At 39.6% G+C, this 12,939-nt stretch overlaps 1 protein-coding gene across 5 annotated transcripts in view; it reads right to left on the bottom strand.

Annotated features, from left to right (window-relative positions):
* Positions 1–437: 437 nt before the first annotated feature.
* Positions 438–12,939, bottom strand: part of BOD1L1 (biorientation of chromosomes in cell division 1 like 1) — a 51,296-nt gene continuing 38,794 nt past the window's right edge. For 2 of the 5 annotated variants that reach the window (XM_023206922.2, XM_026455639.1), the window contains 8 exons: positions 12,792–12,867; positions 12,679–12,713; positions 11,585–11,630; positions 9,233–9,282; positions 9,057–9,141; positions 8,501–8,654; positions 4,440–4,580; positions 438–1,828 (listed from right to left, as the gene is read on the bottom strand). In XM_023206922.2, the coding sequence (XP_023062690.2) occupies positions 1,711–1,828; positions 4,440–4,580; positions 8,501–8,654; positions 9,057–9,141; positions 9,233–9,282; positions 11,585–11,630; positions 12,679–12,713; positions 12,792–12,867 (705 nt within the window). In that variant the 3' untranslated portion in view covers positions 438–1,710. The remainder of the gene's footprint in view (positions 1,829–4,439; positions 4,581–8,500; positions 8,655–9,056; positions 9,142–9,232; positions 9,283–11,584; positions 11,631–12,678; positions 12,714–12,791; positions 12,868–12,939) is intronic. The other 3 variants (XM_023206923.2, XM_023206924.2, XM_023206925.2) reach the window with 3 other exon arrangements.

Raw genomic sequence — 12,939 nt, 5'->3', positions numbered from 1 at the left:
TTACAGTCCTACCAACAGTGTATAAGAGTTCCCTTTTCTCGCCAACACCTGTTATTGTTTGACTTTTTAATAAAAGCCTTTCTAACTGGTACCTCACTGTGGCTTTGATTTGCATTTCTTACTTTTAAGACAAATCACTTTAGATTTTTGAGCTTTGGTTAAAAGTCATCCACATACATAAAAATGAGAAACTCTCATGTTCCTCGTCTCTAAGGGCCTTTCTGGATCTAAAGTTCAGTTCTTCCAAGTTCAGTTCTACAGAGTTCAATTCTACAGAGTTCAGTTCTACCGAGTTCAGTTCTACTGAGAAACACCATCACTGACTCAAATTTGAATGTGAACATGGAACGATATAGGTAAGACCAGTTATTTAGAGAGAAGAAAATTTTCATGCAGACAAATTTTAAAACACACAAATAAAATTCTTACCACTCAAATTTTGGTAAACATTTTATAATTTATATATAAAATCTCAGTAAGAAACCATGTAAAATGACAGAAATATCCACCTGACATTAAGAGTCAAAAAAAAAAAAAAAAAAAAAAACCCATACACACTGAATGTAAATTTTAATTATAAAACAAGAATATGAACAAAACATTTAAAAATAATCTCAATTATTTGGCAACTCATCACATCATTGCAAGAGACAAATTTGATCGTAAGAAGTTTAATCATATGAAAAACTGAAGTTGGACAGTTTGCTCATATGAGAGTTAAAACATGTTTAAAAAAACACCTGGCAATAAAGCCAGTTTCTATACTGAAACAATTATGTATAAAACAACATAAAATCCTGAAACTGGATAGACAGGAGGGACCTAATCTTGAATGCATTTCTCTTCACTGAAAAAGACAATATGGAAAGAGTATTGGTAGAGACTTCAGAACAGCACAGAGAAGGGGAATGAACACCAGCAGAGGGGTTTCTGCTGCAGGTGACTGACGCAACTTTACCTGAACCAGAACCTGTTTTATGTCAATGGGGCTGGTAGTAAATTCACAGATGCAAGTATAATCTAAAAACGTTACATTCTTAAAAAACAGAGCCACAACTGTGAACAGAAAAGCAATGGAGAAACTTTCTTTAGCTAAACTACTTTACTTGGATACATGCGAGTTTCTGCCAGATCATATTAAGATAGTTACAGGGCAGGCAGAGTCCTAAAAAATTTTCTACTAATGACTGCATAGCATTTAAAACCCTTTTTTATTTAAAAAAAAAAAATAATAAAGTAAAATAAACAGATATATAGTAAAGTTCACAGATAAGTTTTCTCTGTAAAATAAATAGTGTTCATTGATTAGCATCATACATAGAGTAAAATACAACCTATTTTTACATGTTTATATACTATACACAGATTACCAGTAGGCAGCCCGGTGTCTGATGGGCTGGAGGGGTTTGCATTCATGATGTGTCACATTGGGAAATCCCAATTTTGAATGTTAAAATATACAACTACTTTGTTTTGAGTTCAGATACAAAGTAAACTTATTGTCCTTTATCTGAAATAAATGTACATAATATCTTCTATGAACAATAGTTTATAAAGCTGTTTAAAACATAACAAGAAAAAGCTTGCACCTAGGGACTTACAGCACATGCATATCTTTTTCCTGGTTAAAGAGAAGCCTATGGCCACCGAGGCATGTCTCTTTCCTCTCCACTGTGTTCCTCCATAAGCCTAGGGCAGCAGTGGTCAGGATTATCGCTTCGCTTTTTTCACAGGGGCTTCCTCCACCCTTTGCTGGCCTCTTGTTCGGGCCCCAGGAGGGCTGACTTCTCTCTTGCGCTTGATAGAAGGGGAGAGCTGTGTCTTTGATCTGCATTAAGCAAAGTCAAGGCAATGGTGAGGTTTAAAAGCAGTTGCTTCAAATAACTTGGGAGTTCCTTAAAAAAATGGAAGAGTTTTGAACTTGACAGCTAAGAAGAGAAAAACCCAGTAAAATTTATACACGAAAAGGAGCTATTTCGCGAAGAGCTCCAGCTAACTGGTTATTTGCTGTCAACCTCACACACAAACACAGGACACTGGAAGAGAAGTGTGAAGCCTGTGCTCTGGTTCCAGCTCTGCCACACTCTAGGTGCTGATGGTGCTCAAGTCCACTTCCTCCTCTGGGCCCTAGTTCTTTCATCTATAAAACAAAGCCATCAACAGCAGGTCCCACCAATATACAAACTGTTCTAAGTTCAAACAATTAGCAAGAACACAGCAGGATTTCAACCTAGGTTGGACCAAGTGCAAAATCATACTTCGTAGCACAGGATTACAGAAAATAGCTGTGTTAAGAAAAGGCACAGGAATTTCAGAAGAACATTCTAACCAATCTCCCTGTAACCAGCATACCCTGTTGATACAGTCTGTGATTAAAATTATTTGTTGGAAACTCCAATTAATCATGTTACTGCCCGGGAGATGTATGAAGTAGTTCCTCTTGGGTCTCTGATGCTTTCAGGAGAAAATCATCCAGAGCATAGAACACAGAGCCTTTTATAATTCTGCCTTCTACTTGTGCACCATCTGGGACTGTAGTCCTGCACCTTCCACATCACAGAGCAAGATGCCCTATCTTTGGAATCCCCCACAGAGAAATGCGACTTTATTGACATGAAGGCTTTAGGTCTTTACCACAGCATTTACCATTGTAATTTATCTGCTGTGTTTCTACAAGTTACAATCAATATTTTGTAACTACAAGTTACAACCAATATTTTAAAACAATATAGTAATAGGACACAACAGAAAATACCACTTGTATCACATCTACTAAATTTGACTCATGAAAATTTTGTTTCAGTTACAGTAGCAGGAATGTGAGCACCAGCTGTATTGCAAAACATTCTGATAGTGGGTTGTTGTCAAAAAAGTTTGAAAGTCTTACACACATATATCTCTCCCATTAGACACAATGATTCTCTAGGGCAGCTGCTGAGATTTATTCATTTTTCTAACTCCAGTGCCTAGAGAAATGCCCAAAACATGGCAAGCAGGCAGTAAATGTCCTGTCAATAATAAAAGGCTTGGAAAACCAAAATTGCAGGAGACGGAGAAACGGGACTGTACTGATATGAAGACACGTCTTTCATTTATTGTTTGACAGCAAAAGTAAATAAACTCAAATTGAGTCAAAAATTGTTGCAGATGATGTGGTTTTGGCATGTGTTGACAATGACTGAAAATGTGTTTGTTGATAATCCATTTCAAACCATTTCCATGGAAAGCCACCAGCCACTCAATGAACACCTCTTCAAGTAAAGGTGCCGTGTGCAGCATTGTGCTGGGGGCCAAATGGCAGCTAACAGAAGCTCTGAGTCAGGCTGCTTCTCCCCAGCCATGTGAGCTTCGTAGCTTATCCAGGCCCTTCCAGTTCTCCCAGAATGTGGTCTGTGACCAGGGGCACTGGTCACTGAGGAGCTTGTTGGAAATGCCAACTCCCAGGCCCCACCCTAGACTTACAGACCCTGGATCTGCATTATACAAAGAGCCTCAAGTGATTCTACTGCATGTTCAATTTTGAGTAGTATGCATGCAAACCTTCCTGAGATTCTGTCCCTCACACATAAAATAAAAGTAACTGTTACAATTCACTCAATGAGAGTTAAATGAGAGCATGTATGTGAAAGTGCCTAGCACTATAGTTCGCTTTCGTTTCTAGAACGTGGGGAAAACAGCACATACATGCAAGTATGCTGTGAAGATGAAAATGTGGTAAGAGGTCAAAATGGTTTTTGTGTACAGTGAAGAGTCTTTTGCTTTGGAATATGATAATGTATAGAAAATATGACAAGTTCCTATCTCAAGAAAGAAAGCTGGAGCTCAGAGGGGTAAACAAAAGGAATATACCAAACCAATGCTATGTGGCATCTCAAGTGCCCAGTACTGACCAGAAGCGCAGCAAGAAGAGATGAAAATGGGCTGAAGCAGGATGGAAAGGATCTGACTTATTGGGGGTGCTGGTGCACTCCTCACTAGTTCAAGCAAAGGCAAGAAAGGAAGGCTCAGGACCACCTCTGGGAAGCAGTAAGACTAGTAAGGCTGCAGTGAAAGGTGTAAGCTGGCAGGGGCTGTGCCTCAAAGAGGAAGCTTTATCACCTCATCACCTCTCCGATGTTCTAGCTAACACAGAAATGATTCTGGGCTGTTATATGCTTTACCACACTGCCTTGCCTTTGGTCTTAGCGGATGGGAGAAGGCAGATAAGGCTGATAGGTGTCAAGGACAAGCCTGTGTGGCAGTCCACTGCGGCAAGGCCAGACTGGTGAGGCCACAGAGGTGCCTTCTGCAGCCCTTCCTATTCTTCTTGGAAACCAATGATCCCCAAAAACAGTTGCTTGGTGAGACAAAATCTTAAAGGAAATTAGGAAGAAAGCATTATTGCACCAAAAATAGTCTTAGGGGGTTAAAAATTACTTGAAGTGTAAGCAGGGACTTACCTTCCTAATGGGGGAGAGTTACTAACTTTTTCGCTGGTAGGTAACTTCTCTTTTGCTAATTTGTGGCGATTTCTAGGAGAAACTGTGTCTGGGCTGCCAAGTTTGGATGTTGCACGTGCAGGTGGCTTGCTATGTTGCTTTCTGAAACAGATTATAGAAACACCGGGCAATGGTAGCACTGAATACTCCAGTCTCTGGAACTATTTAGGAAGTAGGAAGCTCCTTGTGGGCAAGTCAGAACAATAGGAACTAAAATCAGAAAAATGGTTGGTTTTCCTGACCACTGCTGATAAGTCGATCTTAATGTCATCTACAACTACCTCTGCTTGTGTGACACTATCTTTGCTCTTACTGTGTGTGGTATTTTATTGTGATTTAGAAAAAAGATGTATCTGTGAAAAATAGAAAATATATTGGCTGACAAAATAAAGATTACAAAAGAGCTCATCAGGATAGAATAAAGAGCCAAGATTAATGACAGTACAATTCACAAAGCTAAGTGTTAAGGCCTAAGTAGTCAACTGCATAAGAATTTGATAAGGAATTCTGATTAGCCAGTAAAAACTCTGAAAAAGGAACTTGTTTAGCTGGTGTGTTTTTCAATTTGAGGCTCAGTAATGAGGATGCACACTGAAGAAAAATATCCAGAAAATAAGGTATAACAGTCCTCTTCTGGATTCATTAGACCACACTTGGTATACAGAGTTTGCTTCTTTCTCTTTCCTTCCTTTCCCTTCCTTCATTTCCTTCCTTTTTCTTTCCTTTCCTTTCTCTCTTTCTTTCTTTTGAGAAAGAGCCTCGCTCTGTCACCCAGGCTGGAGTGCAGTGCTACAATCTCTTCTCACTGCAACATCCACCTCCCGGGTTCAAGCAATTCTCCTGCCTTAGCTTCCCAAGTAGCTGGGATTACAGGAGTCTGCCACGAGGCTCAGGTATTTTTTGTACTTTTAGTAGAGATGAGGTTTCACCATGTTGGCCAGGCTGGTCTTGAACTCCTGGACTCAAGTGATCCACCAGCCTTGGACTCCCAAACTGCTGGGATTACAGGCGTGAGCCACAGTGCGTGGCCTCTTTTATTTTTTATTAATTTTTTTTTTTTTTAAGACACAGTATCTTGTTATGTTGCTTAGGCTGGTCTCGAACTCCCAGCCTCAAGCAGTCTTCCTGCCTCAGCCTCCTGAGTAACTGGGATTACAGGCATGAGCCACCGCGCCCAGCTGCACATTTGCTTCTAAAAGAAGATAAAGGTAACTGAGGAGCACAAACAGGGATGACGAAAGGGCTCAAGAAACAAGCAGAGAAGACCTGGAAGCTGCCCTCAAATATGTAAGGGAAAATTAGACAGAAGGTTCTGAAAGTAGAACTAGAATCAAGAGTAGAAGCCATAGGGAGGCCGGCTTCTACTGAACACAAGTCAGAGAATGCTGAGGAGGATGTGGCCACTGAGGTCCATGCAAAAGCAGGAAGACCCTTTCAGAGGAGATGCAGGTGCAGTGACTCAGGCATGACTGGCTAGTGGTACTACATGACCACCAAGAGCCCACTCAACCCAGACAATTTGTGAAATTATGAAAACATCAGAGCCCAGGGACTGATCAACCAATGCCAAGGAATCTAAACTAGAGAGAAAAGAACTCATTTGTAAATCAAAAGTTTATATTATAAAGTGCATGAAGAAGAACTTTAATAATCCAGGTGATTACAGAACCAGATACATCAAATAAGATTTTTAAAGAATTTATAAAAGGCAAATCGGAGAGCAATTTCTAGACACTCACTAGACGGCTAGAAGGCCTATGGAACGTTCTCTGAGTTGAGCCCTACTTTCCACAACTGTTTTAGAGGGAAGCAGTAATTCTGGTGGGATGGATGCTATACCCAAATGCATGGGTTTTGGGCTCCAGCACCCTCACCCTCTCCTAGCAGCAGCAATTTGGATTCTGTGACTTCTTTTCTATTTATCTGAGCTGCTCCACCTAAAAAAAAAAATACGAGACCACCTTATAACTTTCGCCGTGTGAGCTTCTAGAGTCCTCTGGCTCTAAAATCTGATTCTTTGAGAAATCAAACCATGGCACAAATATGTGATTCTTTGAGAAATCAAACCATGGCTAATAATGTGTTAAGTTTGGAGAAATTAGAAACAAACTGATTTTAAGTTTTTTTCTGAGATGGAGTCTCACTCTGTCACCCAGGCTGGAGTGCAATGGCGTGATCTCGGCTTACTGCAACCTCCGTCTCCCGAGTTCAACCGATTCTCCTGCCTCAGCCTCCCGAGTAGCTGGAATTACAGGCACATGCCACCATGCCTGGCTAATTTTTTATATTTTTAGTAGAGACAGGGTTTCACCATATTGACCAGGCTGGTCTCGAACTCCTGACCTCATGATCCGCCGGCCTCAGCCTCCCAAAGTGCTGGGATTACAGGTGTGAGCCACTGCACCCAGCCCCGATTTTAAGTCTTTATGTAAACACAAGATACTATCATATTATGGTGTTAGTGTTATTTTTGAAATAAATCTTCCTGAACTTTTTGATCTTGAATAATGAAATTAAATAAGATGATACCAAGATTAACACCTTATAAATTACATTAATTAAAAATTTTAAAAATATACATTTTTTCAGAGACAGAGTCTCACTATCACCCAGGCTACAGTGCAGTGGTGTGATCACAGCTCACTGCAGCCTCAACCTCCTGAGCTCAAGTGATCCTCCCATTTCAGCCTCCCAAGCAGCTGGGACTACAGGCACATGCCACCACGCCCAGCTAATTTTCAAGATTTTTTTGTAGAGATGGGGTCTCCCTGTGTTGCCCAGGCTGGTCTCAAACCCCTGGATTCAAGTGATTCTCCCATCTTCGTCTCCCAAAGTGTTGGGATTACAAGCATGAGCTACCATGCTCAGCCTGGAAAATATTCATGTTTGGGAAAGTTATTAACGGTTAGGATGAGACTACACAGTTACGTATCCCTTCTCAAATGTGCCATGGGAAAAGGAATACTGGATGAAATGAACAGGTATAATGATATAGGCCAACAACAGAAAAGGGGTATCAGCAAATAATGCTTGTTTAAACAAAGTTCAACCAGCTTCTTTCCTTTAGGAGTTTGCCAACTCCCCCGCTTTTTTTTTTTTTTTTGAGATGGAGTCTCGCTCTATCACCAGGCTGGAGTGCAGTGGAGCCATCTCGGCTCACGGCAACCTCCGCCTCCCAGGTTTAAGCGATTCCCCTGCCTCAGCCTCCCGAGTAGCTGGGACTACAGGCGCGAGCCACCATGCCCAGCTAATTTTTTGCATTTTAGTACACACAGGGTTTCACTGTGTTGGCCAGGATGGTCTCGATCTCCTGACCTCATGATTCACCCACCTTGGCCTCCCAAAGTGCTGGGATTACAGGCGTGAGCCACCGCGCTGGGCCCTGGAGTTTGCCAAACCCTCAATGTTTTAATGAACATGTAACTGAGAAGGAGAGAGAATTCACTGACATTCCCAAACTCATCTGACCATGGTACTCTTTTTCTTACAGGTTTCTGGCTACAATAGGGCTTGAGAGAACACATTTTGGGAAATACATGAAATTATGTACCTCAAAATTGGTCAAATTTGGGCACTTTCCTATGATCAACCTATTGCATAGCACTGGTGAGATGCATGTGATGACGGTGGTGCATGGGCCTGGTTCCTCCTGCTTTCTGGGCTGAAATAAGTATGCTGAGAGCAGGGATGATGTTTTATGTATGTCCATATTCATGAATGGTGCACAATACAACGTCTGAAGGATGGCAGATGCTCAAAAAATATTTGTAAACAATTGAATGGGTTCCACCAAATAGACGTTTAAAACCTGGTAAAGACTGAAGCAATCCCCCAAAATGGTTTAGGACAGAAAATGTGTTCTCCAAGAACTATGTGCCCACTGCTAACAATAAAAATGAAAGGGAAACACTTCCACTGAAGTATGAATGATTCAGTTCAAAGAGAATCCCAGGAAACCCAGAGCAGTTTTCAGATGGAGAAGCTGGTGAAGGTCTCTGGCAGCTCTGTGCTGCCCCCATTACCTCTGAGCCTCTGATCTGGTGGTGGATCTTGTGGTGGCTCCTGAAGGCTCGTCCTCTTCCTCTTCTTCCTCTTCCTCATCAGACTCCTGCTCTTTCTTGTCCTCTGCTGGTTCAGAAACTGATTTCTGGCGTTTTCTTTCTGGCTCTGAGGATTCTGTTCAAATAGAAGGGTAACACCTGGATTATACAATTCCCAAAGATCCAAAGGAGAGAGTCATGGAGTTTAAAACTTAGGATATTAGGGACTTGGAGGCAGAGAAGTGGTTTTCCACTTCCTTTTTGTTTCAGCACTTGCGATTCACAACTGTTTAACTTAATCTCAAACACATTTTGGATAGTTTACATATGCAGTTCACAGCCAGCGTTCATAAAAAATTCACATGTATTCAGAAAAGCATCTGGGATGTACCATTTCTGACATGGGATTAGACCTATTTCACACATATTTATGTAATATTAATATTAGCCGTATCACTGGATTTTTCCTCAAAGAAAAACTCTTAAAAAAGGTGATTTTGAAACAATAAGACTTATTAAGAATTTGCTAGAAACATACCTGCATCATCTGACACAGTGAGAGAACGTTTGGGTTTTCTTCCTCTTCGACGCACACTTGCTACTGTTTTTTCTTCACCATCATCCTAGAAGCAATAAAATTAAAGTTCAAAGGGTGGTCAGTTGAGCACTGAGGTTGATTTGTAAACATATCTTGATAAGAAATTTAACACTTACATTGCTTATACTTCTTTCTTGTAGGTTAGCTGTTTCTTTATTGGATTCATCTTTAAGAAAAGGAAATCTCTGCATTAATATTTTATTACTGTAAATTTAAATTTCAAGTCAGTCTGGCTTATCTGTCAGTATATCAGTATTAATTAATACACTTTTATACACTTCTTTATTATTTTGTTATCAGTCAAGCAAAGATAGAATCAGAATATCTAGCAGAGACCACACTGGATTGTGAGTTACAAAACTTAAGTTTCCATTTCAGATTTTATTTTATTTTATTTGCTGACCCTCAGTTTTTTCAGCTGCAAAATAGGAAGTTGGATTAGACTACTTTTTTTTTCTAAGACAGAGTTTCACTCAGTCACTCAGGCTGGAGTGCAGTGGCATGATCTTGGCTCACTGCAGCCTCCGCCTCCTGGGTTCAAGCAGTTGTCTTGCCTCAGCCTCCCAAGTAGCTGGGATTACAGGTGCCAACCACCACGCCCAGCTAGTTTTTTGTATTTTTAGTAGAGACAGGGTTTCATCACGTTGGCCAGGCTAGTCTTGAACTCCTGACCTCGCGTGATCCACTCGCCTCGGCCTCCCAAAGTGCTGGGATTACAGGCCTCTGAGCCACCACGCCTGGCTGGGTTAGACTACTTTTATGATCCCTTTCAGTGTTCTGACCCCAAAGAAAGAATTAAAAAGGGGCATATAAGGAGCCCACAATATGTACCAGTAACTGCAAGTTGGAATGATATACAGGCAGAGCATCCCTAATCTGACGATCCAAAATTTAAAATGTTTTAGAATCCAAAACTTTTTGAGCACCAACATGACCCTCAAAGGAAATGCCACTGGAGCATATTGAATTCTGATTAGGAATGCTCAACTGGGAAATGCAAATATTCCAAAATCTGAATAAATTCAAAATCTGAAACACTTCTGATGTCCTAGGCATTTCGAATAAGGATATATAACTGGTACTTTTATTTTTATGAGACAGGGTCTTGCTCTGTTGCCCAGGCTAGAGTGCAGTGGTGCAATCATAGTTTACTGCAGCCTCCAACTCCTGGGCTCCAGTGATTCTCCTGTGGAGGCCTCGGAAAGTGCTGAGATTACACGTGTCAGCCACCACACCTGTCTAATATGGACTTTTCAATTTCAATGTAGCTCTGCAAGTATTATGATCCTAGCTTATAGCCTGAACAAACCAGGCTTGAGTAACTTGATTTATGTAATTTGTTCAGAGTCACATAAGTAACAAGTAGAGTGACAGGTAGAATTCTTTTGACTCCAAATACATCATGGTAGTTAAAAAAGTACATCTTATGGCCTGTTTGTAGGGTGCATACATACATTCTTTATGCATTTGCTTTCTGCAGATGTTACAATTTTCTGAGACTGTTTCATGGTAAGAAAAGTAAAGATTAGTTCAATGCACTAGTTGAAGCTGAGATTATGGGGATGTTCATCAGGCACTCAAAAACTCAAAGGTACTTCTTTTTGGTGACTGTAGTAGTCGTTGTTTTTTGCAGGTTTAAAATACCAATGAAAATGAAAAAGTTAACCCAACAGAAAGGTCAACAAAGAGGACTGTCTTAAAATGGTCATCATTTTACCCACATTCAGAAAACATTATGAATCACACAGCTTTAATTAGCGTCCTTAAAGGGCACTGAAGTTACAAAGATTTCTTCTTGTATGGATTCAGAATACTACAAAATCATTAATACAAACTGGTGAAGACCAAACATGCAGAATCTCCTCCCTCTTTTAAAAAATAAACAAACCTTAATTTACCAAGACACAAGAAAAAATGAAGTGCGATCACACATAAATGTGGAAAAAATTTTATATTACCTATTTGCTTTATTTGTTGATCAGAATATATACTTTATCGATCTGACCATGCTATTTATTTGATACAAAATAGCTGTCACATTAACCTTTGTTGTTGATATCAGCACTTCAAAGCTCACTAATGGCTCCTCTTGCTTTTATGTAAAAAATTTTAGACCACAAAATGGATACACACGCATTGCAAAAAATATCTGGAAAATGCATGCAATAGTGACAAATAATATGGAATGCTCCCATTATTCCACCCTCCAGAGCTAATCATTATCAATATTTTGGAATATATTTTTCTCCTTGGAATGAGGAGAAAAAGAGTCAAAGCAATTTCAATTCTTGAGTCCTGGACTCCGTAAGTCAATAGATAGTCTCTCCCAGATACAAGGACAACTATTTTTACCAAGGGGGCCACCCACTTCAATGAGAAGCAGAATGGAAGTCCCAAACGTTCTCCAAGAGCCAGCCTCTCCTGCCCCTCCCTCAGATCACACACAGAGGAATGCTATAGGTGCATACCTGTTGGCATTACTTTCAGTTTGCTGCTAGGTGGAGATTGTTCTACCTATGTTTAAATAAACAACAACAAAAAAATTAAAATCAGCAGTTTATAATCATCACATAGAAATGCAATCAATGATATAAAAGTGGTATAGGATCTTTATTTACACAGGCATATTTGAGATCTATTTTCTATAATTAAGTATACCTAGCAAACATGGATGCCTGAGCTTCTAAATACAGACTTTCCAATAAGTAACTTCCCTTTTGCGATGCTAGAGGATGAGAAGTGAGGCAATGCAGCATGGCCACTGTGGTTAATATTCCCCAAGACAAACCATTTTACATGTTGGTAAATGCATTCACATGTGCTTCTCTGGTTTTGTCTTAGAATAATTCTATGAGATAAGTACTGCAGGCATCATACCACTTTACATTCAAGGAAACTGAGTCACCAGAGGGTCCCATGACTGACCCTAAGTCACAGGTCTCGGGGTAAGTGGCAAAGCTGAGGCTTGAATCCCATGTTCTTTTGTTAGGTCAGTGAATACACATCTGTTCTCCTTATAATGCTCTTCTTATAATAATCCATTGAAATGCATGCGATGGAATCCTGATACAATGATTTTGGTGGGTATATACATCAGGGTCAAAGATAAAGAACGTTCAAACATAAAATATCACTGAGGATTTTCCTGCACTGAACTCTGTGTATATTTTAGGTCAAAAAGAATTCCATAGAAAGTAGTAAGATGGCAAGACAACTCACAAGTCTCTATAAAGAAGCCACTATCTCAAAATCATATAAAATAGCTAATTTGTATATTTTAACCACAGGTAGCCACAGGAAGATAAATCCCTAGATAATTTTTAAATAATCAAACTCATGAGTTAGAATGGAATAAGAATGAAGAACAACTAATATAACTCTGTTTACACAAAGATACTAGTAATCAAAATATTTGAATGGTTACTCAGTATTTTATTTAAGAAACTCTTTCAAAGCTTTTCAAGTACTTAAAAAAATAAAGTTCAAAATACTAGATAGTGCATTATACCCTTTTCAGGTTAAGAGCAAGTATTTGAAATTGTCGTGTTTTGCAGTTACTTACAGTGGCAATGCCAGTATCTGTTTTGGAGTCGTCTTCTAAAAAAAAAAACATTCTCTTAGAAAATCGGTTCGAAAATTTCTTGTGTGTGAACTGAAAACACACCAAGTACCTACTCATTTTTAACGTTGTTTCTACAGGGTATTTGCGAGGTCTTCCTCTTTTCCTTTTAATAATTATTGGCTGATCTTCCTAAGGGGGAAATAAAAAACATCAGCAATTAAAAAAAAAATTTAATCCTTTATTGTACAAAGTTTTCTCAAA

This window comes from Piliocolobus tephrosceles, chromosome 3 (genome assembly GCF_002776525.5).
Source record: "Piliocolobus tephrosceles isolate RC106 chromosome 3, ASM277652v3, whole genome shotgun sequence".
Taxonomy (NCBI): Eukaryota; Metazoa; Chordata; class Mammalia; order Primates; family Cercopithecidae; genus Piliocolobus; species Piliocolobus tephrosceles.
The sequence above is the reverse complement of the archived record's forward strand: the minus strand, read 5'-3'. Positions and strand labels throughout refer to the sequence as shown.